Consider the following 26,208-nt stretch of genomic DNA (forward strand, 5'->3'; position numbering starts at 1 on the left):
CGGCTTGGTGCCATGACATACCCTATAATGAAAATGTGGGAAGAGTTTTACAAATACAAGGAAAGTTGGTGGTTTTTGGCCAAATTTTTGAAGTGTTTTTCTTCCCACCAGGCTCAGCGACTCCATCCCTCCACAAAAGTCTCACGAATCCGATCTTCGTTCTGCACCTCCTCTCTGACTCCGTCCTGCTTACCTGGATATATTTTTTTATTTCCTCACTGAACTTACAGCTGAGAAGGGTGACAGATCTCCATCACCAAGCAGGTGAGGGCACACCTCCTGTAATATTCTGCAAGCATCACAACTTGGGTAGCACCAACTCTGAACAAAAGGTGAATCGGGAAGGAAAACTCAATTCACGGTCTAGATCGTTAAGATTCACACCTGGTCTCAGTACTACTGCACTAACCAGCATGCAGGCATGGAGGAACGTAGCCTCTGGTCACAGGATTCTGTGCTATGCAACCTTCTTCTCCTGCTGCAGTGTGATGGTGTGTCCGAAAATACACACGCCAGAGTCTTCTGCTCAGTCCAATGATGTCACAGGTCCTTCCTCGTCTCCAGTTGGCAATCCTACTCCAGCATGCCGGTTAGTGCAGTAGTACTATGAGACCAGGTCAATGTAATTGCACATCTTAAGGGGGCGTGTCAATGACAGCTTGGGCTCAAAAGAAGTTGGTTAAGTTAGGCTGATCATCATTCAACCCAAAAGTGGTGGAAAAGAGGTACTGCAGGCAACAGCACCATATTAAAAGGTATCAAAGAAGACCGGGGGCATCTAGTGGTGGAAGAGAAGCACTGCGGAGGACAGCACCAGATTAAAGGGGAGTATTGCAGAAGACTGAGGACATCTAGTGGTAGAGGAGAAGCACTGTGGAGGACAGCACCAGATTAAAGGGGAGTATTGCAGAAGATGGAGGACATCTAGTGGTGGAAAAGGAGTACTGTGGAGGACAGCACCACATTAAAGGGGAGTATTGCAGAAAATGGAGGACATCTAGTGGTGGAAAAGGAGTACTGGGTAGGACCTGCACCAGATTAAAGGGAGTATTGCAGAAGATGGAGGACATCTAATGGTGGAAAAGAAGTACTGCAGGCCACACCTCCAGGTTAAAGGTAAGCATTTTAGAGGACTGAGGACATCTAGTGGTGGAAAAGAAGTACTGCGGAGGACAGCACCAGATTAAAGGTGAGTACTGCAGATGGAGGACATCTAGTGGTGGAAGAGAAGTACTGCGGAGGACAGCACCAGATTAAAGGTGAGTATTTCAGAAGACAGACGACATCTAGTGGTGGAAGAGAAGTACTTCAGGTAACAGCTCCAGGTTAAAGGTAAGCATTTTATAGGGCTGAGGACATCTAGTGGTGGAAAAAAAAAGCACTGTGGAGGACAGCACCAGATTAAAGGTGAGTACGGCAGAAATCTGAGGACATCTAGTGGGTGAAAAGGAGTACTGCAAGCCACAGCTCCAGGTTAAAGGAAAGCATTGCAGAAGATTGAGGACAAATAGTGGTAGAAAAGAATTACTGTGGGGGACACCACCAGAATAAAGGTGAGTATTGCAGCAAACATTGTTTTTGTTATATTACTGATCTATGTAGTGTTTATTAAAGCTTTGCTGTAAGACAGATAAATATAAACTATTGATAATGAATAGGTTGTACTCTCATTTTCATCTCATTGGCAACATTGACTGATCATGGCTCGCCATTGCATGATTATGCTAGACTGCCACTGGGACTGTTTTTAGTGAAGATTCTCACTGATTGGTTATAGAGACAGGCGGATGGTGCAGAATAGTGCTATTGGACCAATAGTGGAGAATGAGGGGATGGGAGGGTTTCCAGAGAAATTTGCCTTTTATTTTTTTTATTTAAAGGTTAACCTTCCCTTTAGCTGATTATTTTGACCTGATTAGCTTGTTTATAGAGCTCAGCAGCTCAAGCTGAAATTTACATACACATCTGAATGAGTACATGAGGGGATGGGAGGGTTTTCAGAGAAAGTTTGCCTTTTATTTTTTTATTTAAAGGTTAACTTACCCTTTAACTGATTATTTTTACTTGATTTGCTTGTTGTTTATAGAGTTCAGCAGCTCAAGCTGAAATTCACATACACATCTGAATGAGTACAATCAGCAATTTCCCCCATCACACACACAAACACACTTCCTTGGATGCTCTGTTCAGACTGCTGTTGTACATAGTTTCAATCAGAGACGGAGAGTCTGAAAGCGAGTTGTTTTTGCTGCGATCGTTGAATGGAAAACCCAGAGTGAAGGGTAAAGCCAAGAAACTACCACTTTCAAAAGGAGAGATTAGTCATGCCAAGCCACATCACTCTAGTAATCTTTTTCATAGCGTGGGCCAGCCTGTATAAACTCATAACATCAATCATTTAAATGGGTGAAGCTACGTAGAGATCAGAAAGTTGGTGGAGTCCCATAAGGGAGCTTGAATTAAAATTGTTCCTGGTTGGGTGGGGTGCTCCTTTAACAGTACCTTGTCTCTGCAGATCTCTATTCCTCCCTATTTGGGGCACTGCAAATGCTTGGCTTGTTCGCAGCCCCTCTCATGTGCGTCCTGCTGCATAACCACCGCCTGCGGAAGAGACCCGGGAAGCACACAGAGGGCGAGGCAAGGTTGGTAGCACAAGGCCGTGTTTGCAAAGTACATACGTTTATTGGAGAGGAATTTTTTTTTATCTAAACGTGGGCTTCAAAGAGAACCTGTCAGTTTGCCCATTCAGGAGCCATTAGTGCTTCTGCATATAGGGAGCATGTGACCATATATAAAAAAAAATGCAGTCCTCAGAATATTGGCACCTGATGAGAAGGAGAAATGAGTTATCCCTCTGTAAGCTCTGTTGTTTATAGTGCTCAACAGCTCAAGCTGAAATTTCCATACAGAGCTGAGTGAGTGAGCAGTGTCTTTAAAACATCTATGTCAGCCATTGTCAGCTAGGGTTCCCCAAGAATTTGCTAGAGGTTACCTGAGCTGTGGATGATTGAGCTCCCATTTGATGGCATCTGCATAGTTCCAGAGCTAACATCACTTGGCAGAATGAGCAGCGTGGCACCAATGATCTTTTTTAGCTAGCTGTAAGTGGGGCATTCTTCCTATTGGCAACCAATGTAAGGAACATTCTTCTCACTGACCACCAATGTAAGGGGCATTCTTCCCACTGACCCCCAATGTAAGGGACATTCTTCCCGCTGACCCCCAATGTAAGGGACATTCTTCCCGCTGACCACCAATGTAAGGAACATTCTTCCCGCTGACCACCAATGTAAGGAACATTCTTCCCGCTGACCACCAATGTAAGGAGCATTCTTCCCGCTGACCCCCAATGTAAGGAACATTCTTCCCGCTGACCACCAATGTAAGGAGCATTCTTCCCACTGACCCCCAATGTAAGGGACATTCTTCCCACTGACCACCAATGTAAGGAGCATTCTTCCCACTGACCACCAATGTAAGGAACATTCTTCCCACTGACCACCAATGTAAGGAGCATTCTTCCCACTGATCACCAATGTAAGGGACATTCTTCCCACTGACCACCAATGTAAGGAGCATTCTTCCCACTGACCACCAATGTAAGGGACATTCTCCCCACTGACCACCAATGTAAGGAACATTCTTTCCACTGACCACCAATGTAAGGGACATTCTTCCCACTGATCACCAATGTAAGGGACATTCTTCCCACTGACCCCCAATGTAAGGAACATTCTTCCCTCTGATCACCAATGTAAGGGGCATTCTTCCCACTGACCCCCAATGTAAGGGACATTCTTCCCACTGATCACCAATGTAAGGAGCATTCTTCCCACTGCCCCAATGTAAGGGACATTCTTCCCACTGATCACCAATGTAAGGGGCATTCTTCCCACTGACCACCAATGTAAGGGACATTCTCCCCACTGACCACCAATGTAAGGAGCATTCTTCCCACTGACCCCCAATGTAAGGGACATTCTTCCCACTGATCACCAATGTAAGGGGCATTCTTCCCACTGACCCCCAATGTAAGGGGCATTCTTTCCACTGACCACCAATGTAAGGGACATTCTCCCCACTGATCACCAATGTAAGGGACATTCTTCCCACTGACCACCAATGTAAGGGACATTCTCCCCACTGACCACCAATGTAAGGAGCATTCTTCCCACTGACCACCAATGTAAGGGACATTCTTCCCACTGACCACCAATGTAAGGGGCATTCTTCCCACTGATCACCAATGTAAGGGGCATTCTTCCCACTGACCCCCAATGTAAGGGACATTCTTCCCACTGACCCCCAATGTAAGGGACATTCTTCCCACTGATCACCAATGTAAGGGACATTCTTCCCACTGACCCCCAATGTAAGGGACATTCTTCCCACTGACCCCCAATGTAAGGAGCATTCTTCCCACTGACCCCCAATGTAAGGGACATTCTTCCCACTGATCACCAATGTAAGGGACATTCTTCCCACTGACCCCCAATGTAAGGGGCATTCTTCCCACTTACCACCAATGTAAGGAGCATTCTTCCCACTGACCTCCAATGTAAGGGACATTCTTCCCACTGACCACCAATGTAAGGGACATTCTTCCCACTGACCCCCAATGTAAGGGGCATTCTTCCCACTTACCACCAATGTAAGGGACATTCTTCCCACTGACCCCGTTCATAGGTGGCGGGGTCGTTCATAGGTGGCGGGGACGTTCATAGGTGGCGGGGTCGTTCATAGGTGGCGGGGTCGATCCTGTACCATTGAGGGTTCCATGTCCATGTTTTTTACTTCCGATGGTCTGAATGTTTTTTAGGGCATCATACCGAATTGTGTGCAGTGTGAAGAGACTCTGCGTGGTCTACAGCCTCAGGGCATTTGTGGTGGTCATCTTTGGTGTGGTGTGTCTGGTCTCATTTCTGGAAATCCAGGTAAATATTGATACAAATTTTATCTTCAGAAGGAAAAGTAGAATCTATCTGTAATCTGATCTCCAGTCTTCCCTTCCCTGTTGCACAGTTGTAGCGGCTCCTCTCCTGGACTGAAATGGCTTCCTCTGATTTCACCGCACACTGTGAGCTCCTCACAATGTGCATGAGAAGCTGCAGCAAGTCAGACAGAGCTCCGCCTCATTTCCTGGCTGGAGAACACCCAGCATCATCTAGCCCTCTCCTCCTCAGCCTGACCCTCCCTGGCCTGTCTCTTTCATTCACTGGATTTCAGTTCTTTCAATCATTGAGGCTCAGCATCACATGTACATACAGCCTGCCTAGGAACGCCCACTCCTCCAGACTCACACCCACCCAGCAATGCATTTTTGGTGCATTTTGCAAAACTCCTCCCACTGCTGGCATCAGGAATGAGGACTCTTGAGAGGAGTACAGAGGCAGGGTGCCGTGATGTTTTCAGAGAGCTGTGGACAACATCCTGTCAGCCTCTCCCACTAGCCATGATCTGCCTCCATTGTGTAGAGAAGCACAGAGACAGCACAGTTTTGAGGGGGGGGGGGGTGAGAAACCAGGGAAAACAAAATAAAAGTAACCCCCTCCCGCCGACATCATACAAATATGCAGCCTCATGGAACTGGGCTTTTTTTCAGTGGGGCCACATATTTGCGTACCTGTCTTTCTGCTGGGTGCTCACCGCACTGCACACTCCCAGCACAAAGACCGCGGTGTCAATGAGAGCCCCGGATCTTTGATACAGCACTTTGGGAACATCCAACTTCTTTTGCAATTCCCTTTTGAGGCTTTCCCTCCTTATGGAGGGTGTCAATGATGGTGTCAGGTCAGCAGTCTTTCCCATGATTGTGATTCCTACTGAACCAGACTGAGAGACCATTTAAAGGCTCAGGAACCCTTTGCAGGTGTTATGGCTGAATGATCTGATTAGAGTGGGACACTTTGAGCCGAGAATATTCCACCTTTTCACAATATTGTCATTTTCTGAGATTGTGGATTTGGGGTTTTCATGAGCTGTAAGCCATAATCATCACAATGATGACAAATCACGGCTTGAACTATCTTGCTTTGCATGTAATGAGTCTCATATATTAGTTTCACCTTTTAAGTTGCTGCACTGAAATAAATGAACTTTTGCACCATATTCTAATTTTTCGAGTTTCACCTGTATATACATCCTATTATACATCGTATCATTATATACACTCTATTATACATAGGATGTATATAATGATACCATGTATAACGGGATGTATATAATGATACCATGTATAATAGGATGTATATAATGATACCATTATACATGGTATCATTATATACATCCCGTTATACATTGTATCATTATATACATCCTATTATACATTGTATACATTCCATTATACATTGTATCATTATATACATTCTATTATACATTGTATACATTCCATTATACATTATATACATTCTATTATACATGGTATCATTATATACATCCTATTATACATTGTATCATTATATGCATCCTACTATACATGGTATCATTATATACATCCTATTATACATTGTATCATTATATACATCCTATTATACATTGTATCATTATATACATCCTATTATACATTGTATCATTATATACATCCTATTATACATTGTATCTCTCTAACTCCTGGCACAGAGAGAAAAAAAATGTTTGTAAAAAAAAAAAAAAAAAAAAAAAAAAGAAGAAGAAGATAAATAGATATTAAAAAAATAAAGAAAAAATACCTAGATCAAGATTTGATCTAGTTCAGTGCTAGGGTAATTGTTTGGATCAAAGTCAAAAGGTCAGGGTCAAAGGTCAGGATTTAAAAAAAAATTTGTGTCAGTGCGTTTTAGGTAAAAAAAAAAGACAAAAACAAAAAGCGCACTATTGTTTCTGGGCGGTACTCCGGGTACAAACAACAAATAACACACACATATATGGTATCGCTGCGATCGTCAGGAGCTGGAAAATTTATTTGGGTTGTTCTTTGGTGGTAGGTTATGGTAGTAACAAGAAACACACAGCTAAATAAAAAAAAATATATTTTTTTTTTACTATTTTGGGCCAGTTTTCCTTTGCTAATAAAAAAAATGAGATATCCATTACCATTTACCACCAAATGAAAGCCCAATTTGTCCTGAAAAAAATCGCAGTATAATCCACCTGGATGTACAAAGTAGTTGTGATGATATGTACGGTTTTACTAACAAATGTCAACTTTGCAAAATTGTGCTTAGGCATTTAGATTGGTTTTACCCTTAGGCATGAAGGGGTTAAATAAAGGCAAAGATTCACCCTCTCTATTTGTTGTCTACCGTGACCATTGAAGGTGAAAGTAAAAGAATATCCTGAATGTTGGGTTGTCCCGAAAACAGCAATAGAGGGGAAATCTAATTCTGGTGAGACGCAGGGATTCCCTCATTTTAGAGGGATTTCCTCTCACTTCCCGTTTTGGCTATGGGACAGGAATTAGAAACAGATGGGGGGGGGGGGAAGTGCGCCTGAACTCTACGCACAACAGGTTGTGACATATTGAAATGCATTTCGTGGTTCCGTTGCGTTAGATAAGAATGCAGACAGGTAGCTTTTTGTTGCAATGCGCACGCTAACATACATGACTGGTGTAATCAGGACACATGGAGACAAATTGTTCACTCAGTGCGCTAGCATTGATCAGTGCAGCTCATCGCACCCGGGGTCAAGGAGCCACAGGTAAGTGACCCTATGAGGACCTGCTGCTTGGAAACACGAACAGTTATGCTGTAAAAAAAAAAAAAAAGGAATCGTGTGAATTTTAGTACATTGCCTGTTTTCTATACATTTTTCACATTCTGAGCAATTGAAACACTTCCCCAAAATTTGGTTTTGGCCTGAGGCGATCGCTGGATTCGTGGTTTTTCTCCCTGGCTCTTCAGTTTCGACCAGAATAAATGACAGATTTTACCACGTGGGAAAGCTTCCTGAATAGGGGAGAATGGACTGAATTCTTTTTTGAGTTTCCAAGTGATTGAGAGATACTGTATATACAGTTGTGCTCAAAAGTTTGCACCCCCTGGAAGAAATTGTGAAACCCCCCACAGGTAACCTCAGGAGAAATCCAGGCTGCTCTGGAAAAAGATGGTGTGGTTGTTACTAAGGAGTACAATGCGGTGATACTTGAACAAAAATGATCTGTTTGGTCGAAGTGCCAGAAAGAAGCTTTTACTGCACCAATGCCACAAAAAAGCCCGGTTACCATATGCCTGACAACACCATGACATGCCTAACTGGGCCTTCTTGTGTCATTGATGCAGTAAAGGCTTCTTTCTGCCAACTCCACCATGCAGCTCATTTTTGTTCAAGTATCATCATATTGTGCTCTGTCAAAACAACCACACTATCTTTTTTCCAGAGCAGCCTGTATTTTTCTTGTGGTTGCCTATGGGTTTCCCTTTGTATCCCGGACAATTCTTCTGTCGGTTATGCCTGCAATCTTTCTTGGTCTACCTGACCTTGGCATCAAGAGATCCCCGAACTTTCCACTTCTTAATAGGTGATTTAACAGTACTGATTGGCCTATTCAAGGCTTTGGAGATCTTTATATGTCCTTTTCCATCTTTATAAAGTTCCATTACCTTGTTACACAGGATTTTTGAGTTCTTTTCTGATCCCCATGGCTCAGCTCTTACCTGGATGCACTGACTAGGCTAGATACTAACAAACTCATTGACTATTTATACACTGACACTAATTGCAATTTAAAAAGCCACAGATGTGGGACATTAACCTCTAATTGGCATTGTAACCCGTGTGTGTCACCTTGTGTGTCTGTACCAAGGCCAAACATTCCAGGGGGCGGAGACTTCTGATCCGGGGGGCAGAGACTTCTGATCCAGGGGCGGAGACTTCTGATGCAGCCATTTGGGTGATTTCTGTTATCATTATGATTTCAAAAGGAGCCAAACAACTATGTGATAATAAATGGCTTCATATGATCGTTATCCTTCAATAAAAGAGCATTTTTTGGCAGATCAGTCATATTTTCAATATCAATGCCAAAATTTCACAATTTCTGCCGAGGGATGCAAACGTTTGAGCACAACTGTATATATATATATATATATATATATATATAAAAAACATATTTATTATTATTATACAGGATGTATTACAGCAGGCAAAATAAGTATTCAACACGTCACCATTTTTCTCAGTAAATAGATTTCTGAAGATGCTATTGACATGAAATCTTCACCACGTCGGTAACAACCCATGCCATCCATACATACAGAGAAACCAAAACAAATACGTTCAGAAATGAAGTTATGTGGAATAAAATGGAATGAAGAAAGGAAGGTGCAAAAAGGCATGCAAAGCCAAGACACCAGCTGAAGTCTATCAGTAATTAGGGAGCAATCTTGTCTCCTGTCAGTGCAAATTAATATCAGCTGGTTCAGTCTCAACTGATGGTCTACAAAATGGCGTCCGATTACCAAGGTGTCACACAGAAAACATCTCATGATGGGTAAAAGCAAAGAGCTCTCTCAAGACCTTCGCAACCTTACTGTTGCAAAACGTACTGATGGCATTGGTTACAGAAGGATTTCTGAATGTTCCACTGAGCACTGTTGGGACCATAATCCGAAAGTGGAAAGAACATCATTTCACCATAAACCGGCCACAACCAGGTGCTCCTCACAAGATTTCGGACAGGAGTGAAAAGAATTATCAGTAGAGTTGTCCAGGAGCCAAGGACCACTTGTGGAGAGCTTCAGAAAGACCTGGAATTAGCAGGTACAATTATTTGAAAGAAAACAATGAGTAATGCACTCAGCCGCCATGGCCTGTACGCACGCTCACCACGCAAGATTGCTGAAGAAAAAGCATGTTGAAGCTTGTTTGAAGTTTGCTGCACAACATTTAGACAAGCCTGTGAAATACTGGGAGGATATAGTCTAGTCAGATGAGACCAACATTGAACTCTTTGGATGCCATAATATACACCATGTTTGGAGGTCAATTGGCACTGCACATCACCCCAAAAACACCATCCCAACAGTGAAGCATGGAGGTGGGAACTTCATGGTGTGGGGCTGTTTGTCAGCATACGGTACTGACAAACTTCATCTCATTGAAGGAAGGATGAATGGAAAAATGTGCCAAGAAATTCTTGATAAAAACCTGCTGCCATCTACCAGGAGGATGAAGATGAAACGAGGACGGACATTTCAGCAAGACAATGATCCCAAACACAAAGCCAAGGAAACTCTCATTTGGTTTCAAAGAAAAAATAATAAAGCTGCTAGAATGGCCCAGCCAATCACCTGACTTGAATCCAATAGAAAATCTATGGAAAGAACTAAAGATCAACATGGAAGAGGCCCACGGAACCTTCAAGATTTGAAGACTGTGTGGAAGAATGGGCCAAAATCACTCCTGAGCAATGCATGCGACTCGTTTCTTCAGACAGGAGGCGTCTTGAAGCTGTCATTACCAATGAAGGATTTTGTATCAAGTATTTAATAAGTTTCAGTTAGCGTGTTCAATACTTTTTCCCCATGTCATTCCATTTTATTATACCCAACTTAATTTCTGAACTTGTTTTGGTTTCTTTGTATGTATGAATTGCATGGTTTATTACCGACATGTGGGGAAAATTTCATGTCAGTAGCACCTCTAGAAATATACTGAGAAAAATAGTGACATGTTCAGTACTTATTTTACCGTATGTATGTATGTATGTATGTATATATATATATATATATATATATATATATATACATACATACATACATACATACATACATACACATTATATACAAGAAAGCGTGGGTGTCACTCATATAAATTAGCCCTTAGGGGTGGATTAAGAGAGTATGTATATATGTATGTACAGTTGTGACCAAAATTATTCAACCCCCAATGCTGTAAAGGGGTTTAGGGACTATAGTGTACATTTGGAATTGTATTCAGAATCAAATCCTACAAGGACGTTGTAACTACCCAAATGCAACTAAAATGACATCAATTGTTTATGTAATACAGTAGTAAATGGTTCTTATGTGGTTTCTTCATTGCCACAATTATTCAACCCCTTAAAGACTACCACTCTGAAGAACAGAGGTTCATACAGGTGCTTTCCATCAGGTATTGAAAACACCTGTGGATGTCACCGAGCAGCAATCAAGCATAATAAGCACCAATTAGGCAGCTTTAAAATGACTGTGATACTCAGCTCCTTCTAGACATTTACTGGTGTGGTTACAAACATGGTGAAGGCAAGAGAATGGTCCAGGAAGACAAGAGAAGAGGTGATTTCTCTTCACAGGAAGGGCAATGGCTATAAGAAGATTGCAAAGATGTTAAACATACCAAGAGACACCTTAGGAAGCATCATTCGCAAATTCAAGGCAAAGGGCACTGTTGAAACGCTACCTGGTCGTGGCAGAAAGAAGATGCTGACTTCGACTGCTGTGCGCTACCTGAAGCGTAGAGTGGAGAGAAGTCCCCGTGTGACTGCTGAGGAACTGAGAAAAGATTTGTCAGATGTGGGTACAGAAGTTTCAGCCCAGACAATAAGACGCACACTGCGTAATGAAGGCCTCCGTGCCAGAACTCCCAGGCGTACCCCCTTGCTGTCTCCAAAGAATAAGAAGAGTCGACTGCAGTATGCCAAAAGCCATGTGGACAAACCACAAAAGTTGTGGGATAGTGTTCTGTGGACTGATGAAACAAAATTAGAACTGTTTGGGCCCATGGATCAACGCTATGTTTGGAGGAGGAAGAACAAGGCCTATGATGAAAAGAACACCTTGCCTACTGTGAAGCATGGTGGAGGGTCAATCATGCTTTGGGGCTGTTTTGCTTCTGCAGGTACAGGGAAGCTTCAGCGTGTGCAAGGTACCATGAATTCTCTTCAGTACCAGGAGATATTGGATGGAAACGTGATGCAGTCCGTCACACACCTGAGGCTTGGGAGACGTTGGACCTTTCAACAGGACAATGATCCCAAGCATACCTCCAAGTCCACTAGAGCATGGTTGCAGAGGAAAGGCTGGAACATTTTGGAGTGGCCATCGCAGTCACCAGACTTAAATCCGATTGAGAACCTCTGGTGGGACTTAAAGAAAGCAGTTGCAGTGCGCAAGCCTAAGAATGTGACTGAACTGGAGGCCTTTGCCCATGAAGAATGGGCGAAGATACCCGTAGATCGCTGCAAGACACTTGTGTCAAGCTATGCTTCACGTTTAAAAGCTGTTATAACTGTAAAAGGATGCTGTACTAAGTACTAAGATTGAATGTCACTTGGGGGTTGAATAAAACTGATAATGCTGTGAGCACAGAAAAGACATTTGTGGTTATTTCATTATAACTGTTATGTTATATTTGTCTGACCTACAAGTGCCTCTTTAATGTAAATGTAAGCAAGATGACTGAATGATCAAAAGCAATGTCAAACTGGCCAAAACACTCAATTTCAGTGGGGGTTGAATAATTTTGGTCACAACTGTATATACAGTTGTGTTCAAAATAGTAGCAGTCAGACATCACTAACCGGATCAATCACTGTTTTTGGTGGAAATGATATTTCTACATGGCAAATAATTTACTAGCAGGTGCAGCAGAGTAATAGAAATCCAACAGACCCAACAGTCATGACATGCATGCTGCTGATTCTGTGTCATTGAATCACTCATTGAAAGGGGCGTGTTCACAATAATAGCAGTGTGGAGTTCTATTAGTGAGGTCATTCATTCTTTGAAAAACAGGTGGCAATTATTGCCCTTATTTAAGGAAGGAAGGCAGCAAATGTTGTACATGCTGGTTACAGTGCATTTCTCTCTGAAATTCTGAGGAAAATGGGTCGTTCCAGACATTGTTCAGAAGAACAGCGTACCTTGATTAAAAAGTTGATTGGAGAGGGGAAACATATAAAGAAGTGCAGAAAATGATTGGCTGCTCAGCAAAATGCAAAAATGATGGCAAATGCTTTAAAATGGCAACCAAAACCTGAAAGACGTGGAAGAAAGCGAAAAACTACCATTGGAATGGATAGAAGAATAGCCAAAATGGCGCGGACTCAGCCAACAATCAGCTCCAGGAAGATGAAAGAAGGTGTGACGTTCCCTGTGAGTACTGTTACAATTAGAAGACGCCTATGTGAAGCCAAGCTATCTGCAAGAAGTCCCCGCAAAGTCCCACTGTTGGGAAAAAGACGTGCTGAAGAGGTTACAATCTGCCAAAGAGCACATTGACCGGCCTAAAGAGAAATGGCGCAACATTTTGTGGACTGATGAAAGTAAGATTGTTCTTTTTGGGTCTAGTGGGCGGAGACAGTTTGTCAGACGACCCCCAAACACTGAATTCAAGCCCCAGGACACTGTGAAGACTGTGAAGCATGGTGGTGCAAGCATCATGATATGGGGATGTTTCTCATACTACGGTGTTGGGCCTATTTATCGCATACCAGGGATCATGGATCAGTTTGAATACATCAGAATACTTGAAGAGGTCATGCTGCCTTATGCTGAAGAGGAAATGCCCTTGAAATGGGTGTTCCAACAAGACAACGACCCCAAACACACCAGTAAACGTGCAACATCTTGGTTCCAGACCAACAAGATGGACGTTATGGAGTGGCCAGCCCAATCCCCGGATCTTCATCCAATAGAAAACTTGTGGGGTGACATCAAAAATGCAGTTTCTGAGGCAAAACCAAGAAATAGAGAAGAACTGTGGAATGTGGTCCAATCATCCTGGGCTGGAATACCTGATCACAGGGGCCAGAAGTTGGGTGACTCCATGCAACACAGATGTACAGCAGTTCTCAGAAACAGTGCGACTACAACCAAATATTCATGAAGTCATTCAAAGGAAAGCAAAATCTTCAAACATTTCTCAGTTTATATAGTGAATGTTTGAGTTTGTAAAGAAGAATACAAACACTGCGATTTTTTTGAACCGTCTAATATTCACTTTTCTTCCATTTTTTTTAGAGGAACAACACAAATTTGATGTATTTTTCTTCATGTTTTGATTTGGAATAGAATGTGTCGTGTTCCCAATGCATTTGTGTGGATGGAAATAAAAGCTATTAGAAGGATTTTCAGCTTTATTCACTTTTTTCAACAAACTGCGATTATTTTGAACACAACTGTATATATATATATATATATATATATATATATATATATATATATATATATATATATATATATATATATATATATATATATATATACAGTCATGGCCGAAATTGTTGGCACCCTTGATATTTTTCCTGAAAATCAAGTATTTCACACAAAAAAGGTATTGCATTAACACATGTTTTGCTATACACATGTTTATTCCCTTTGTATGTATTGGAACAAATATAAAACAGAGGCAGAAAAGCAAATATGACATAATGTCACACAAAACCCCAAAAATGGGCTGGACAAAAGTATTGGCACCCTTAACTTAATATTTGGTTGCACACCCTTTGGAAAACATAACTGAAATCAGTCGCTTCCTATAACCATCAATAAGCTTCTGACACCTCTCACCCGGAATTTTGGACCACTCTTCCTTTGCAAACAGCTCCAGGTCTCTCTTATTGGAAGGACACCTTTTCCCAACAGCAATTTTAAGATCTCTCCACAGGTGTTCAATGGGATTTAGATCTGGGCTCATTGCTGGCCACTTCAGAACTCTCCAGCGCTTCTTTGCCATCCATTTCTGAGTGCTTTTTGACGTATGTTTGGGGTCATTGTCCTGCTGGAAGACCCAGGATCTTGGACGCAAACCCAGCTTTCTGACACTGGGCCCTACAGTGCGACCCAAAATCCTTTGGTAATCCTCAGATTTCATGATGCCTTGCACACAGTCAAGGCACCCAGTGCCAGAGGCAGCAAAACAACCCCAAAACATCATTGAACCTCCACCATATTTTACCGTAGGTACTGTGTTTTGTTCTTTGTAGGCCTCATTCCGTTTTCGGTAAACAGTAGAATGATGTGCTTTACCGAAAAGCTCTATCTTGGTCTCATCTGTCCACAAGACGTTTTCCCAGAAGGCTTTTGGCTTACTCAAGTACATTTTGGCAAACTGTAGTCTTGCTTTTTTATGTCTCTGTGTCAGCAGTGGGGTCCTCCTGGGTCTCCTGCCATAGCGTTTCATTTCATTTAAATGTCGACGGATAGTTCGCGCTGACACTGATGCTCCCTGAGCCTGCAGGACAGCTTGAATGTCTTTGGAACATGTTTGGGGCTGCTTATCCACCATCCGGACTATTCTGCGTTGCAATCTTTCATCAATTTTCCTCATCCGTCCACGACCAGGGAGATTAGCTACAGTGCCATGGGTTGCAAACTTCTTGATAATGTTGCGCACTGTGGACAAAGGCAAATCTAGTTCTCTGGAGATGGACTTGTAACCTTGAGATTGTTGATATTTTGCCACAATTTTGGTTCTCAGGTCCTCAGACAGTTCTCGTCTCCTCTTTCTGTTGTCCATGCTTAGTGTGGCACAGACAGACACACAATGCAAAGGTTAAGTGAACGTCTCTCCTTTTTATCTGCTTTCAGGTGTGATTTCTATATTGCCCACACCTGTTACTTGCCCCAGGTGAGTTTACAGGAGCATCACATGCTTGTAACATTCTTATTTATCCGCAGTTGTGAAAGGGTGCCAATACTTTTGTCCAGCCCATTTTTGGAGGTTTGTGTGACATTATGTCGAATTTGCTTTCTTTCCTCCCTTTTTTTGTTTTGTCCCAATACACACAAAGGGAATAAACATGTGTATAGCAAAACATGTGTTAATGCAATACGTTTCGTGAGAAATACATGATTTCCTGGAGAAATATCAAGGGTGCCAACAATTTCGGCCATGACTGTATATATATATATATACACACACACATATATATATATATATATATATATATATATATACACACACATATATATATATATATATATATATATACACACATATACACTCACAGACATATATATATTCTCTCCTAATCCACCCCTAAGGGCTAATTTATATGAGTGACACCCACACCGTCTTTTCTTGTACAGGTGTCATAAGGACAGGAAGACAAAATATCCACAAGGGGGTCATGGGGAGTAATAAATCTGGACATATTTCTATTTCCCACTGTACTAAAAATAAACTAAAAAGAAAAACCCGTCGGCCTTTAAAGTTCCCCTCCACAGACCATTCATTTGTCAATTCCCATAGTCTTCCTAAAGGATGAATTTTAGGCATGTTATTTACGTTGGTGATAGAATCTATTTCTATCATGTCTTATTGACTTCCATCTTTTCTAATTCTCATCTCTCAGATCTTGGCCTTCATCATTCACATTGTTGTCAGGACATCGATGTTTATGGTTAGCACCAGTCTGTATCATATCATGTGAGTACAGTCATGACAACAGGAATTATGGTTTGCTGGGATTTATACGAATATAAGACTCTCTCCTCTCATTTCTCATGTAGGTTCCATAAGGACCACTTCGGACCTCTGCTGGGAATCCATACGGTCATCACATCCCTCTTTACACTTCTACAGCATCCACTCTTCCTGCTGCTCACCGGCCCACTGGAGGGCGACCCTTTCTGGGTAAGAGACGGGAGCAGCTACCTTCTTAAGTCAGAAGAGTGCCGAATTAATAGTTCAGAAACCATGTTTTGTTTGTATTTCAACAAAAAAGTCTAGAATGGCAAGTCAACATGTTTTGGGTGCACCTGAAAATCTCCCTTCATCCGGGCTCTCAGAGTGCAAATGAGACCAGAACCATCATAAGCTTCAAATGGTTAAAACATTTTTTTGTGTTGATGGTTAAGGCTGAATAAAAAGCAACAAAAAAGCAAAAAAAAGTGTACACACACACTATATTGCCAAAAGTATTGGGCTGCCTGCCTTTAGCTGCCTGCCCGAGTCCTGGGTAAGTCCGAACCGGTGACAAGGACACCTCTGCATGAAAACCCGAAATTACGAACTCAGTCCACAGCAACCAATGAGAAATCTTGGTTACAGCTGATCCCAGGGTAAAAAAACTGTCATTTAAATATACACTATATTGCCAAAAGTATTGAGCCGCCGGCCTTTCCACACACATGGACTTTAATGACCTCCCAGTCTTAGTCCGTAGGGTTCAATATTGAGTTGGCCCCGCCTTTTCCACACACATGACCTTTAATGGCCTCCCAGTCTTAGTCCGTAGGGTTCAATATTGAGTTGGCCCCGCCCTTTGCAGCTATAACAGCTTCAACTCTTCTGGGAAGGCCGTCCACAAGGTTTAGGAGGGTGTCTATGGGAAGGTTGGACCATTCTTCCAGAAGTGCATTTGTCAGGTCAGGCACTGATGTCGGGGGAGGAGGCCTGGCTCGCAGTCTCCGCTCTAATTCATCCCAAAGGTGTTCTATGGGGTTGAGGTCAGGACTCTGTGCAGGCCAGTCAAGTTCCTCCACCCCAAACTGGCTCCTCCATGTCTTTATGGACCTTGCTTTGTGCACTGGTGAGCAGTCATGTTGGAACAGGAAGGGGCCATCCCCAAACTCTTCCCACAAAGTTGGGAGCATGAAATTGTCCAAAATGTCTTGGTATGCTGACGGTCGGCAAGTGGTTAAGAACGCTGGGTAGATGTTTCTTCTCAGTGCCAGTATTCACGTGATCTGATATGTGTCATACATGAAGCCTAGTCTTCTTTCAGAATTTAGCTTCGGTTGGTTTTGTGGTAGGAATCCCCGGAATTGTACACAGCAAGTGAGCAACATAGGAATGTGGAATGGTGACGTGGACTAAATGGGGTCAAATATTCCGGACCCTGGGTGCCATTTTAAAATTTGGGAAACATGGCAACTGGTTCCAAACAACTCAAATCGTTAAGCGTGGAAAAGAATTAAATAATAATTTTAAAAATTGTTCTCATTTAAACTCTCTTTTGCAGATTCACGCCGTGTTCCTGGCGCTCTCCCTCGGCTCATTCTCCGTCCCGGGCTACCTGGCCATCAGGAAAAGGCAGAAGCATCATCGCGCCCTCTCCCGTCCCGTTTATTATCACCCGACCAAGGTCCTCACCCACCCCACTAAAACTACAGCCTGACACCACAGGTTTATAGTCTTTTTACAGTTCATAGGAGTGAATCAGATCCGTTTAATGTAAATTATAACAAAATATATATAAAATCGGTGCAAAAAAAAAAATCCTGGTGTAGTTTCCTAATTCTAGACTTGGGCGGTCATATTTGCGTATTATAGAATGCAGCATGTGCGTGTGTCTACGAGGTGGTATCAAAAAGTTGAGACTGGAGTCTCATAGGAGACAATCTCCTATCATAGGAGTCGATCAGATCAATTTAATGTAAATTGTAACAAAATATATATAAATTGGTGCAAAAAAGAAATCCTGGTGTAGTTTCTTAATTCTAGACTTGGGCGGTCATATTTGCGTATTATAGAACGCAGTATGTGCGTGTCTACGAGGTGGTACCAAAAAGTTGAGACTGGTTTTGTAACACGCCAAACAGGTGGCACGCACAGTCACAGGGAGCACCGACCTTCATTAGTCAGTATGCCAAAAGACATCGTCCTGTGTACATCGGGGAGCTGTGCAACTGGTGCCATTCTGACCACGTCTGCCATTTCATCATGGACAGCAGGTCAGAATAAAGAGCAAAACGTGATATTCTGTGTGAGTCTGGGCAAATCTGCAGGACAGCCGTTTAATGTGATTCGACAAGTTGATGCCGCAATGAGTCGTTCGAGTGGCTTCTCCAGTGGAAGACGACGAGAGATCAATGAGCTCGACCCCCGAAAATATTGTAACGTCGAAACCATTCGACAGCTTGTGTATGATGGATCATTGAACAATCCACAACACGGCTGCCATTGTCAGGGTGTCTACGGAACAGTCCAGGCAACCGTCACGTGTGATTTGACCACGAGCCGTGTTGCTGCCAAGTTCCTCCCCAGGCTGCAATAATCTCCCGCACCCATCCTACTCGCCAGATTCGGCTCTTGCGGACTTTGTCGTCTTCCTGAAGATGCAGCTCAAAGGTCGCCATGATGATCACATAGCGGAGATCCAGCGCGGATCGCAGAAGGTGATCGACATGCTTCAAAAAGACAACTTTCTAGGAGACATTCCGGAAGTGTATTACTGTGCAAGGGGGCCATTTTGAAGGCGATAGTGTGAAAACGTAGATAAAGTACTTGTAAACAGAGCTAGTCTCCAAATTTTTTTTATACTACCATCTTTGTGACAACACTGAAGAAATGACACTTTGCTACAATGTAACACACACAGCACACAGGAGCTGAGGCTGTCAATCAGCTGGAGGTTCCTCCCCTGTCACCATTTTTCTCTTGGTGTCAGGGAAACCAGTCAGAAGCGATTCATGCTGAGAGCAGAGGAAGGAGGCAGCAGACAGAAATGACACAGTGCTCTGGATTGGGACAAGTACAAATTATAGAAGGAAATGCTTTGTTTATATTTCATGTGTGAGGTTTACAACCACTTTAAAAAGGTATAGAAAAAAAACCGCTGCCTTTACAACCGCTTTCATAAATTCCCTGTTCACGTGTTTTATTATAAGCAGACAGATATAAAAAAAATATTTGAGAAAAATTCTGGTCACTTTATATTTAAACAGCCTTAAGGTTTTGTAAACTTTGATTTTCATTTATTTTTACACATTGCAGCTGTCATTAAGCCCTCTTGAAGCTGAAGATAGGAGGTTTGTTTGTACACAAACCGGGGTGGATAAAAATTGATTAAAAAAAAAAAAAAAAAAAATTAAAAAACCCAAAAACAAAAAAATCTGAAATTTTTATCAAATCTATTTTAATAAAATGCTGTTGGGAGTAAAAATCTATCTAAAGATAGTTTGTATTTGAGATACATTCATGATTTAGTTTATTCAGCATGAAATGGAGCTTAGGTCGGCCATACATGGGTCGAAAATTGACCGATTTTGTGTCCGAAAATCTGACCTAAGAATAAATCAGCCGATTTTCGCTCTGTTAGTGGGGTCAATGGCACCGACCGATTTTCGTGGTTCCTCCCTTTTTCGGTGATCGGGCATGTTGGAAAGTTTGTGAAAAACGACCGATTTTCGACTCAATGACGGTCAAATCGTACGATTGTTTTTCTGAAAAGAATATGCGCCGTGAGCCGTGACCTGGAAGGAACAGAAGTTTTGCCTGTTATATGGAGTGAACTTTATGACTCGATCGGCTGATTTTCCAAAATCAATGATGGCACCATCGGATTACTGAGCGAACGACGTTATGTAGCAGGAGATTGTATTGTCACGACTCCCCCCTCACTCTCCATCATCCCCCCTCCTGTCACGACTCCCCCCTCGCTCTCCTTCATCCTCCCCCCTCCAGTCACGACTCCCCCCTCGCTCTCCTTCATCCTTCCCCCTCCTGTCATGGCTCCCCCCTCGCTCTGCTTCATCCTCCCCCCTCCTGTCACGGCTCCCCCTCGCTCTGCTTCATCCTCCCCCCTCCTGTCACGGCTCCCCCTCGCTCTCCTTCATCCTCCCCCTCCTGTCACGACTTCCCCCTCGCTCTCCTTTATCCTCCCTCTCCTGTCATGACTCCCCCCTCGCTCTCCTTCATCCTCCCCCCTCCTGTCACGGTTCCCCCCTCGCTCTCCTTCATCCTCCCCCCTCCTGTCACGGCTCCCCCCTCGCTCTCCTTCATCCTCCCCCCCTCCTGTCACGACTCCCCCCTCGCTCTCCTTCATCCTCCCCCTTCCTGTCACGGCTCCCCCCTCGCTCTCCTTCATCCTCCCCCCTCCTGTCACGACTCCCCCCTCGCTCTCCTTCATCCTCCCCCTTCCTGTCACGGCTCCCCCCTCGCTCTGCTTCATCCTCCCCCCTCCTGTCACGACTCCCCCCTTGCTCTCCTTCATCCTCCCCCCTCGCTCTCCTTCATCCTCCCCCTCCTGTCACGACTCCCCCCTCGCTCTCCATCCTCCCCCTCCTGTCACGACTCCCCCCTCGCTCTCCATCCTCCCCCTCCTGTCACGACTCCCCCCTCGCTCTCCTTCATCCTCCCCCCTCCCTTCCCCTTATAGATTCCTAGGTCCGGCACAAGCCTACATCAAAGGCTGTGCAGGACGTCAGGATCTGCCCCCTGTGGTGCGGTTAGCACCTATGCCATGCTGAGGAGTCTGACACCCCCCTGTTCCTGCACATGGATTCTTCACGTGCAAGCCACCGGGGTGCCTCTGCACGCTCCCCCCTCCATGCCCCGGTGGGTGCAGCACGGCCCCGAGGTTTCCCGCGCTCTGCGCCCACTGGAGACAAAGGCCGCGCTCCCCGGGCGCAGCCGGAGTGAGGGGGGTTTGCCTCGTTGCCCCGGCAACCCGAAGCAGGGCCGGCCGTTGCCGGGGCAACCAGGAAGCGTCCTGCTCTGGCAATAAGAAGACCGGAGCAGGACCTGGGTTCTTGTTGGTCCCCTGCTCAAGGAGGGAACAGCTGTGTGAGGTCTGAGCCGAGGCCAGACCCCACAGCCCAGACCCCGCTGAGTGTCTGCTGATCGCTGTGTCCCTGAAGGCTACCCCTGCCTGCTGCCGCTGTGTGCCTGGGAGTTACCCCTGCCTGCTCTGCTGATTGCTGTGTCCCTGGGGGCTACCCCTGCCTGCCTGGGAGTTACCCCTGCCTGCTGCCGCTGTGTGCCTGGGAGTTACCCCTGCCTGCTCTGCAGATCGCTGTGTCCCTGAGAAGTTACCCATCTGCTGACCGCTGTGTCTCTGGGAAGTTTTTTAGCAAGGAATTTGACTTTAATCTTCAGTCTGCTGTGTAAAGGGGTGTAATATTTTCAAAACTACAAATGACTACTAGAGGGAGTCCTAACAACTCTGCATAAAACAACAGATAAGAAAATAAAAAAAAATGTAAAAAAAATAAAAATAAAAAAAAAAATAAACAAAACATGGTTAAAAAAATAAATAAATAAATCAGAAAAATAAATAAAACATGTAAAAAAAATAAAAAAAATAATTTTCAACTTAAGCTTTATGGTAATAACTAAAAATGTACACGGTGCAGTTTCTTTTTAAAACAAGACAGCAACGTACAGTACCCACCTCTCCCCGCCGTAACCACAAACCACCGCACACACCTATACATGATTATAGTTCTTTTTTATTTCCATAAATGCTGTCACATGATACCCTTTAAAAAAAAAAAAAGAAAAAAAAGAAAAAAAAAAAAGGAAAAAATGAACACCTCCCCCCCCTCACTGGTATGATATCCCCCCGCCCACCTCCCCAGTGAACGCCCATCCTGGTCCCTTCTCAGTAAAATGCATTCTGGACCCTGAACAAAGAGGACAAAAAAAAAAAATGGCACGTGTAACTGTTTCTTCTCAGTGCCTGTTGAAGCCAAAGTATAAAATCCCCAACAGCTCTATAGAAAAAAAAACAAAAACAAAAAAGGAAACAAAAAGGAAGCTGCACTGAGGACACCCCCTTGAAGCAAAAGGACCTTTGAGAATCACTAAAGTGCACCTGTCATACAAAGGGGGTAAACGGCCATTCTGGGTTCCTTATCCATGGCTTTCACTGGGCCATGTGGGTCAACAGTTACGAGAGCGAGCACAGCGGCGCCAACCCCTTCACTGCTGGATGACACTGATAACCAAGGCGGCGCAATTGTCTCGTCATGCAGTCAGTCTTAGTGCGACGCTCCCGCTAAGGGCCCAACGGACAAATGCTGCGGCTTGGCCCCGTAGACTACAGGTGAAGGGTCAGGAACTCGGCCTGTAACGCACAAAGGAGATCATTCAGGATTACACAGGCACGCGATTCTCTTCCTGATGCGCAATACTGGGCCCCAGCTTGGGGGGGTGGATAAAAGGGGTTAATTTGGCTGCCATAGTTGGAACAGGAGCACGAAAGAGCACCACTTTTCCTTGTTCCCATCGCCAGTTACGCAGCAGTAGAAAAGTGAAATTTGAAAAAAACAAACAAAAAAAAACAAAAACCCCAATAAAAAAAAGGAAGAAAAAGGATCATCTTGTAGTGAGAATGGCCGGTAGGGGCAGGACATGGCTAAATACTACCCCTGGAAAAACTGGGCGGACAAAAACAAAAAGTCAAATGAGAGAAGCTGGGGGGGCACGACGACAATGAAATAGGTGGAAGGGGGTGGGGCCAGCAGCTCTTCCTCTCCTTTCTCTTCAAAACTTTGAAACACCCCCACCCCATGCAGTCCAGCCAATGAGAGGAAGAAAGATGTGGCAGACTCCGCCTGAGAGGAATCTAAGAGGAGAAAAAAGAAAGAAAAAAACAGGAGGGGAAAAGAAAAACAAATTACTCTTCGCCTTGATTTCATTTGTAAAGAACTCTGCAATGCTTTGAACCAGAATCACAAATTTCAAAGAAATGCATACTAAAAAAATAAACACTATATAAAAAAAATGTTTATACTAATTTATCTTAAACTAAAAGGAATTTTTAACTACTTGCCAACCGCAGAGAGGCCGAATGACGGTTACACTGCGGCCGGCTAGTTCTGGGAGGGCATCATATGACGTCCACCCAGAACGCGCTCTCCTGCGCACCCGGCCATCTCCGTGATCGCTGTGTCCTACGGACACAGCTGATCACATGATGTGGTAAAAGGCCAATCACAGCGTCCTTTTACCACGTGATCAGCCGTGTCCAATGACATGCTGATCACCGGGAAATGCAATTGCCGGTTCTCGTCTGCACTTTCCTCACGCTGTCAGAGTTCCACCCACCAGTTCTGCCCACCTGTGTCCACCAGTGCCGCCCACCTGTGCCCACCAGTGCCGCCCACCTGTGCCGCCCACCTGTGCTGCCAGTCAATGCCGCCAGTCAGTGCCCAGCAGTTGCGCCAGTCAGTGCCCAGCAGTTGCGCCAGTCAGTGCCCAGCAGTTGCGCCAGTCAGTGCCACCCATCAGTGCCGTCTATCAGTGCCGCCTATCCGTGACACCTCATTAGTGCTGCCTATCAGTGCCGCCTATCAGTTCCCATCAGTGCCGCCTATCAGTTCCCATCAGTGCCGCCTATCAGTTCCCATCAGTGCCGCCTATCAGTTCCCATCAGTGCCGCCTATCAGTTCCCATCAGTGCCGCCTATCAGTTCCCATCAGTGCCGCCTATCAGTTCCCATCAGTGCCGCCTATCAGTTCCCATCAGTGCCGCCTATCAGTTCCCATCAGTGCCGCCTATCAGTTCCCATCAGTGCCGCCTATCAGTTCCCATCAGTGCTGCCTCATCAACACACATCAGTGAAGGAGAAAAATTACCTGTTTGAAAAATGTTATAATAGAAACAAAGAAACTTTTTTTTTTTCAAATTTTTTGCAATTTTTTTGTTTATAGCGCAAAAAGTCAAGTACCCAGCGGCAATTAAATACCACCAAAAGAAAGCTCTATTTGTGAGAAAAAATTGATAAAAATTTCATATGAGTACAAACTTGCATGACCGCGCAATTGTCAAAGTGCGACAGCGCTGAAAGCTGAAAATTGGCGTGGTAAAGAAGGGGGTATAAGTGCCCGGTAGGCAAGGGGTTAAATGGTAAACAGGCTGAATCTCCTTCACGGTGGCACAACCAGCAATAAAAACCTGACAGGGTTCTATTCCCTCCCCACTCTGTCCAAAACTGAAAAAAAAATTGCCTTTAGTTATACTTTTTTTTTTTTTCTTTTAAACATACTGTCACCCTAGCAGTACAGTGACACCATGGTGACACTGTACTACTTGTGGGGGCGATAAAGATTTTTTTTTTTTCTACACGGATTGCTAAAGGCTGTAAAAACAATCATTTCCCCTTCTCTCTGGCTGCATTCTTGCACGCTCACAAGCTGCCTCCCAGTGGTGGTTGTTGGAAAAGAAATGACGGAAATGTTCTCACCTGTAAGTCCATGGAGCCAAGAATAAAAAACAAAAAAAGAAGTTTACTCGTCTTTCGCAGTCATGCCCCTGACTTGTCCTTTTTGCCGCATCTGTAGGAAGAGTAGAGGTGGCTGTTAGCTATGGAATACATACATTTACGGCCATGATAGAAGAGCCGCCATCCACTCCTCACCTCGTCCAGCTCTTTCTGTGTTTCGTCTTCCATACGGCGGATGTCGTCCATGTTCAGATCCACCCACCGGTCCAGGGAGCAGAAAAGCTGGCGGTGAAAGTTTGTGAAGAGGCGCTTCTCTTGCTAGGAACAAAGCAAAAAAAAGAAAGCAGAAGGAGATAGATGAGCGAGCCAATCCAAGGTAAAAGGCAGCTGATACAGATTTATAAGAGGACTCAAAAATGATGATCTGGAGATGACCCTATTGTGCTGCTCACTGTTCTCCTTGCTGGAGACGAAGCCGTACCTGAGGATATGCAGTGCAAAGATGTCCCTGCTTCATTCATTCTGTAGATCTAAGTTTCCTCCTCTACCACTCTCCTGCCATTCTTGAATATTCCCCCGCAAGTCATCAGATCACCAGTCCTCAGTGGGGGGCGAGTCCTGACATAAGGAAGCAAAGCCCTGCTCCTCTATCAAGAGGGCCACCCCTACACGGAGACATGGTGCATAGCAAGAACAAGGCACACTGATCAGCTGCATGGAGTCCAATGGAAATACTGGTGACCTGTCCTTTGTCTTCAACCACTTGCCTACCTGGCGCTTCTACCCCCTTCCTGCCCTGGCCAATTTTCAGCTTTCAGCGCTGTCGCACTTTGAGGGACAATTGCACGGTCATGCAACACCGCTGCAATCAGCCTCTGGTTGTTTTATTTTTTTGCGCTATAAACAGAAAAACAAAAAAAAAAGAGCAAAAAATTTGAAAACAAAAAGTTTTTGTTTCTATCATAAAATTTTGCAAACAGGTACTTTTTCTCCATCACTGATGTGTGTTGATGAGGCTGCACTGGTAGGCAGCACTGATGGGACACTGATGAGTTGGCATGGATAGGCAGCACTGCTGGGCACCGATTAGGTGGCACTGCTGGGCACTGATTAGGTGGCACGGATAGGCAGCACTGATTAGGTGGCACGGATAGGCAGCATGGATGGGCAACACTGCTGGGCAGCACTAATGGGCACAGTGAGCGGCACAGGTGGGTGGCACTGCAGGGCAGAGGTGGGTGGCACTGATCATCAGGGCAGAGAAGGGTGGCACTGATCATCAGGGCAGAGGTGGGTGGCACTGATCATCAGGGCAGAGGTGGGTGGCACTGATCATCAGGGCAGAGGTGGGTGGCACTGATCATCAGGGCAGAGGTGGGTGGCACTGATCATCA

The 26,208-nt window shown here is 44.3% G+C and overlaps 2 protein-coding genes across 2 annotated transcripts in view; one reads left to right on the plus strand and one right to left on the minus strand.

Annotated features, from left to right (window-relative positions):
- Positions 1-18,344, plus strand: part of LOC149457016 (large neutral amino acids transporter small subunit 4-like) — a 34,727-nt gene extending 16,383 nt beyond the window's left edge. The window contains exons 9-14 of the mRNA XM_089684174.1: positions 112-264; positions 2,516-2,642; positions 4,820-4,934; positions 16,277-16,350; positions 16,434-16,557; positions 17,888-18,344. Coding sequence (XP_089540300.1) covers positions 112-264; positions 2,516-2,642; positions 4,820-4,934; positions 16,277-16,350; positions 16,434-16,557; positions 17,888-18,043 — 749 coding nt within the window. The 3' untranslated portion in view covers positions 18,044-18,344. The remainder of the gene's footprint in view (positions 1-111; positions 265-2,515; positions 2,643-4,819; positions 4,935-16,276; positions 16,351-16,433; positions 16,558-17,887) is intronic.
- Positions 18,345-22,079: 3,735 nt separating this feature from the next.
- LOC149457017 (phosphatidylinositol transfer protein beta isoform-like) overlaps positions 22,080-26,208 on the minus strand; it is a 30,029-nt gene continuing 25,900 nt past the window's right edge. The window contains exons 10-12 of the mRNA XM_089684175.1: positions 25,010-25,132; positions 24,836-24,926; positions 22,080-23,215 (exon numbers count right to left, since the gene is read on the minus strand). Coding sequence (XP_089540301.1) covers positions 24,879-24,926; positions 25,010-25,132 — 171 coding nt within the window. The 3' untranslated portion in view covers positions 22,080-23,215; positions 24,836-24,878. The remainder of the gene's footprint in view (positions 23,216-24,835; positions 24,927-25,009; positions 25,133-26,208) is intronic.

This window comes from Staurois parvus, unplaced genomic scaffold, assembly GCF_062004578.1.
Source record: "Staurois parvus isolate SC_StPar_1 unplaced genomic scaffold, SC_StPar_1.0 ptg000338l, whole genome shotgun sequence".
In the NCBI taxonomy this organism is placed as follows: Eukaryota; Metazoa; Chordata; class Amphibia; order Anura; family Ranidae; genus Staurois; species Staurois parvus.